At 38.6% G+C, this 5,937-nt stretch overlaps 1 protein-coding gene across 1 annotated transcript; it reads left to right on the top strand.

Annotated features, from left to right (window-relative positions):
* The first annotated feature begins 1,085 nt into the window (after positions 1–1,085).
* LOC139411452 (cytochrome b5-like) lies at positions 1,086–5,674 on the top strand. The gene is made up of 5 exons (XM_071157847.1): positions 1,086–1,509; positions 2,807–2,935; positions 3,079–3,105; positions 3,221–3,252; positions 3,382–5,674. Exons 1-5 carry the CDS (start codon positions 1,306–1,308, stop codon positions 3,470–3,472), a joined length of 483 nt encoding a protein of 160 aa, XP_071013948.1. The 5' UTR covers positions 1,086–1,305; the 3' UTR covers positions 3,473–5,674.
* The last annotated feature ends 263 nt before the right edge of the window (positions 5,675–5,937 follow it).

Consider the following 5,937-nt stretch of genomic DNA (forward strand, 5'->3'; position numbering starts at 1 on the left):
GTTGCTAGAGAATTTAATGTTCATTTATCTAACATAAGCATCCAATGTCGTTTTAGAGAATTTGGCAATACGTCCAATCGGCCTCACAACCGCAGACCACATGTAACAACACCAGCCCAGGACCTCCACATCCGATTCTTCTTCACCTGCAGGATCGTCTGAGATCAGCCACCCGGACAGCTGATGAAACTGTGAGTTTGCACAGAATTTCTGCACAAACTGTCAGAAACCGTCTCAGGGAAGTTCATCTGCGTGCTTGTCATCCTTACCATTGTCGTGCCATTCATCCGCAGCAATAGCCTCATGTTTCAGCATAATAGTGGACAGCCCAATTTCACAAGGATCTGTACAAAATTCCTGGAAACTGAAAATGTCCCAGTTCTTCCATGGCCTGTATACTCACCAGACATGTCACTCATTGAGCCTGTTTGGGTTGCTCTGGATCAATGTATACGACAGCTGGTTCCAGTTTCCGCCAATATCCAGCAACTTTGCACAGCCATTGAAGAGGAGTGGGACAACATTCCACAGGCCACAATCAACAGCCTGATTAAGTGTATGCAAAGGATTTCTGATCAACACCCCTATTTTTGTACATTTTTTACTGTATTTTTTGACCAACAGATAGATGCATGCTGTATGTATTCCCAGTCATGAGAAATCCATGGATTAGGGACTAATGAATGTATTTCCATTGACTGATTTCCTTATGTGAACTGTAACTCAGTAAAATCTTCATGTTGTGTTTATACTTTTGTTCATTGTACATAGACATCACTTCAGTGGGTGAGGTTGGAAGTGTAACCTACTCAAAAACAACATTACTGACAAAGACAGTATGCAGGATGGAATTGCATTGATCATTAGCCAAATCCAATGACATTTCAAAGGAGCAACTGATTTGATATGTGAGTAATGTAAAATACTTCATCTAACTCTTCCATGAACATGCTAAATGACGAGGTCTCATGATCATCTAAAGGTCACCTGTGATTGGTTACAATTCTACAATGTTTCCTTTCATTGGTTAATTGTCTAAAAGTCAATACATGTTCATTGGAAGGTGACACCGGAATGAAATCATTGGTTCTTTCCGCATGTCTGCTGATGTAACGATATGCCGGTTGCAAAGGGGAAACTGGCTTTTCCTACGAAACTCGGGCGTATGCATTGCTAAGGCAGTCCACATTGGATACACGAACCTTCATGCTGTCTTATAAACTCTACAGCATACGATTCAACGTTGGATAATCAAAGTGTAACTGAGGGACTTAGCTAGCTAGGCAAATAGTGTTAAAATAGATAATGGGCGAGGAAATGAACGAGAACATGATCAACACAAATGGTGCTGCTAACAGCATGGGGGATGTGAATCACACCGCAGAAAAGACAACAGAGAGCGATGTAAAATACTACACATTGGAAGAAATAAAAGCTCATAATATGAGCAAGGACACATGGCTTATCGTCCACGATAAAGTGTATAACATCACCAGTTTCTTGGCGGAGGTATGATCAAAATACCACCCTTGCTAACGTTAGCTGAATAGCATTAGCTACGACACTAACGTTACTAGCTAACGTCAGCTGGAATATTGGTCTCCGTTGCCTGGTTTCAAATTAATTTAGGTTCTCGCCAACCAAACGTCTAGCTAGATAGTTGTCTATCTACTTAACAATGCACATATGTGAAGGTCTGGGTCTTTCTAGCTAGCTACCATATCCGAACGTTATTTATCTAACGCTCAGTCAACACATGCTGAGGGAGGCAGCTTGCCAGCAATAGCATTTGCTATTTTGGCTAGTGTGTGTTTTGCTGGTTAATGTGGCTAATTTAACTGTGTATGCTATCTGTGTCTACCTGCATATTCCCAATAATATTAACAGACGGTGTAATGTTGCACCTGGACTGGATATGCATTATTATGGAACATACCTAGCGTAGCGCTAGCTAGCTCACGTAACTAGTTTGCTAGCTTAATTGGCCCAAAATAATTTTGTAACATTTTGTCACGAATTGTTCGATAGGTAGTTCACACTTGCCTGGTCCTCTTACTGTAGCTATAACTACCACAGTGGGACTTTAGTCCACTTGGCAAAGGTTACAAAAGTAGCTAGGGCGGGTTACAAGACGTCAGTCGCCTAAAGTTGCGCAACCCACCATCTATTACATGTATAATGGGAAAATAAGTCGAAATACAATGCCAATGGCACAGCATGACCACAATGAAAGTAGCAAGGGGTACCAGTCTGTTTAGCTATCGTTCCACTCCATGTCATGCTAAACAATTTTTGCTAATGGTACAGGTTCTGGATTTCAGGTTAAGATTAAAGGGGTTAGTTACAAGTATCTTTGGCATGACCTCTTTCATGTGTTATTATCAGGGCTGTATTTGTGAAGAAACACCACACTGTAAGATTTGTTTACCTTCAAAGAGTGAGCCTGCCAACAAAAAAGTTGACATTGGAGCTTTAACCATTTTTAATGAAGCAATCTATCCCTATAATATGCCAATACATAATAATTTCAGGATATCAGATAATTAAGAGTCCAGAGCTTTATTTATTAACACATTTATCATATTGACATTTAGGTCGGCATAAGCCAGCCATCCATGTCATGTAGGACATTATACTGTAATTGTGTAGTCTGTGATTACATTCAAATCAAATTTTATTTGTCACATACACATGGTTAGCAGATGTGTAGCGAAATACTTGTGCTTCTAGTTCTGACCATGCAGTAACTGTCGGTAGTGACAGATCATGATGAAATTAAGTCTACCACTTGTTTCTGTGTTTCCAGCATCCAGGAGGAGAGGAGGTTCTGGTGGAGCAGGCAGGTGCAGATGCCACAGAGAGCTTCGAGGATGTTGGTCACTCTACAGATGCCAGAGAGTTGCTTATCCAGTACTACATTGGGGAGCTCCATATGGTACAGTGATTGCTTTCTCTCAACTGTTGAACTCTCAATCATTGAAACAGTTTTCGATTAATGATGGAACAAAAAAATAATCTGTGCCATGATTTATTCTGATCGTAAAAGTGTGTAAATTATTATTTCACCCTGTCTTTTAGGATGACCGGAAGAAGGACGGCACAAAGGTAAAGTATTCAAGTAAATGTTCTGTAAAAATGTTTTATAATAATGTAACACCTATTTTACTAATGCTAACTCTTGAACTTTGTTTTATCAACAACAACAAAAATTCTCCCACAGGAAGAATTCATTACAACAGGAGATGGCTCCAGGTCAGTCATAAGCGATAAGAATTTGATTATTCCATTTGCATTGACGAAGTATTCTGTCTCCTAATCATTCTTCACTGAGCTGTGTTTGTTCCCTGGCTGAATGTTTAAGTGCTCTCTGTCTTTCTCTAGCTGGTGGACCACATGGTTGATACCTGCCATAGCTGCAGTTGTTGTGGGTATCATGTATCGATACTACATGCTGGAGCGCAAGTCTTCCTGAGCCCTGACGCTGTCGTCGCTTCTCATTCTTTCTGTCTGGAGGCCTTGATATGTTTGACCAAACCCCCCTTGCATTGAACGTACACAACTTTTCAGAGGTGTCCCACTCAACTCATACAGTGCCCTCACCTTGAAGGAAAGGGAGGGAAAGGATAAAACAATCCCCTTGCCCCTCTGCTTTCTTTTCTAGACCTCACCCAACAGGCTGTGGGGTGAGATGCATCTGGAAACTTTCTCCCCTTAGTCTCTAAATTGTTTTCTAATCTATTCATATTGTTTACGCACTCTGCCTTTTGATACTTATTGTGTGGTGTCTTTTTAAGTTAGTTATTCATATGCAAGTGATCTCAACTGTAATGTATATCTGCAAACTCTTGTCGCTATCTGCTTTGTGGGACTGTGTGGTGTCTTTTTAAGTTAGTTATTCATATGCAAGTGATCTCAACTGTAATGTATATCTGCAAACTCTTGTCGCTATCTGCTTTGTGGGACTTTTACAGTGAGCTCCAAAAGTATTGGGACAGTGATTTTTGTTGTTGTTTTGGCTCTACTCCAGCACTTTAGATTTTAAATGATACAATGAGTATGTGGTTAAGATGCAGACTGTCAGGGTGTTTTCATCCATATCGGGTGAACTGTTTAGAAATTAAAACACTTTTTGTACATAGTCCCCCCATTTTAGGAGACCAAATGGGACAAATTCACTTGTGTATTAAAGTTGTAGAAAGTGAAGTATTTGGTCCCATATTCATTGCACGCAATGACTACATTAAGGTTGTGATTCTACAAATTTGTTGGATGCATTTGTTTGTTTTGGTTGTGTATCAGATTATTTTGTACCCAATAGGGATGAATGGTATATAGTGTATTATTGTGCAATTTCGGAGTCACTTTTATTGTAAATAAGAATATAATACGTTTCTAAACACTTCTACATGAATGTGAATGCTACCATGATTACGGATAATTCTCATTGAATCGTGAATGAGTGAGAAATACATATTTTACCCCCCAAGACATGCTCTCACCATTAGAATAACGGGAGGTTAGCATTTTGGGGGGCGATATATTTGTGTGTCTTACTTTCTCATCATTATTCACAATTCATTCAGGATTATCCATAGTCATGATAGCATCCACATTAATGGATGCTACCATGGGCACAAAATAATCTGAAACACAACCAAAACAAACAGCAAATGCATCCAACACATTTGTCCCATTACTTTTAGTCCCCTAAAATGGGGGGGGACTATGTATAACAAACGTCTACACTTTAACCTCATAGTCCTTAGCATTTCAAAAAAACAGAAAAATTGGGACTTTGCTGTCCCAAAACTTTTAGAGCTCTCTGTATTTCTCTCTGTTTGTTCAGACATGTTTAGTGGCTAACCCCACCATCTCTATGCTATAGGTCTAGGAAGTATAAATATATTTGTGTGTAGTAGAGCATGGCAACCTATGGGGTTATGGGGTCATATCTATAAGAATGAATGCCGTTTTCTTACACTGAGAAATCTGATTAGCATGTTTTTTTAGTTTAGGTTAAGTTGCATACTCCTCGTGAGTCTTAATTCTCCTCAGACTGCTGCCCAGTATTTTATATCTGGTGACTGAATAACATAGGAAAAGCTATCGGTTTGCTTGAGAATAGATTGTCATGCAATTTGTCATTTCAAACTTAAAAAAGTATAATTGATTTGAACCAATGACTTGATTGAACAGTATGCCTCATAGTTAAAGTACATAATTTATGTTCAGCCATTAATTGCGTTGCATGCATGCATCGACTGATTGAGTAGGCCTCGTTCTCGGAATATCTATATTTTGCCTTACAAAGGCTCCACGCCATGTATATTCTCTTGATGTGGTATTGATAAGTTAAATTGATATTATTTAAAAGTGAAATGTACTTATCCCCAACTCCCCCTTTTCTAGTTACTTTTAAGCATTTATTTAAGCATTTATTTTGGTGATACTATGCTTTAAAAAACATTAAGTATGAGATCATTGGTGTGTGTTATATATATTATAACCTGGATTAATTCTATTGCATTACACACATTGTGCAGGATATATTTTTGTCTCTTCCTATGCACATCCATTAGCAATTAAAAAATACTGCCCTATGTAGTGAGTGTTGTTGAATTCTAATGATTGGACTAAAATTGTACTCTTGAAGGCATAAAACCCTTTTATATTCGTATTGTGTTAGCTGTCTGTTTATTAGTGTTGGTGCCACTGTGACATTTTTAAGTGTAAATCTGTATCTGGGAATTGTGGATAAACAGCAGTACTTGAAAGCATATGTGGATATTCAATTGCAGTACCAATTTTAATTGGTATATGTCAACAATATATTTCATATTTCAGTCGTATGTTTCCTTTAAATGTTGCTATTCACAACTTGCGGAGCACCTGAAAACAACCTGCCCAAGACATAATACTGATTTGTACAAATTCCAA

This window comes from Oncorhynchus clarkii, chromosome 6 (assembly GCF_045791955.1).
Source record: "Oncorhynchus clarkii lewisi isolate Uvic-CL-2024 chromosome 6, UVic_Ocla_1.0, whole genome shotgun sequence".
Taxonomy (NCBI): domain Eukaryota; kingdom Metazoa; phylum Chordata; class Actinopteri; order Salmoniformes; family Salmonidae; genus Oncorhynchus; species Oncorhynchus clarkii.

What these genes read in the sequence shown, in the direction of transcription:
- LOC139411452 (XM_071157847.1), top strand. Translation starts at nt 1,306, where the DNA reads ATGGGCGAGGAAATGAACGAGAACATGATCAACACAAATGGTGCTGCT. An exon ending in GGAAGAAGGACGGCACAAAG is followed by an intron (nt 3,106 to 3,220) that starts GTAAAGTATTCA and finishes ATTCTCCCACAG; the next exon opens with GAAGAATTCATTACAACAGG. An exon ending in ACAACAGGAGATGGCTCCAG is followed by an intron (nt 3,253 to 3,381) that starts GTCAGTCATAAG and finishes GTCTTTCTCTAG; the next exon opens with CTGGTGGACCACATGGTTGA.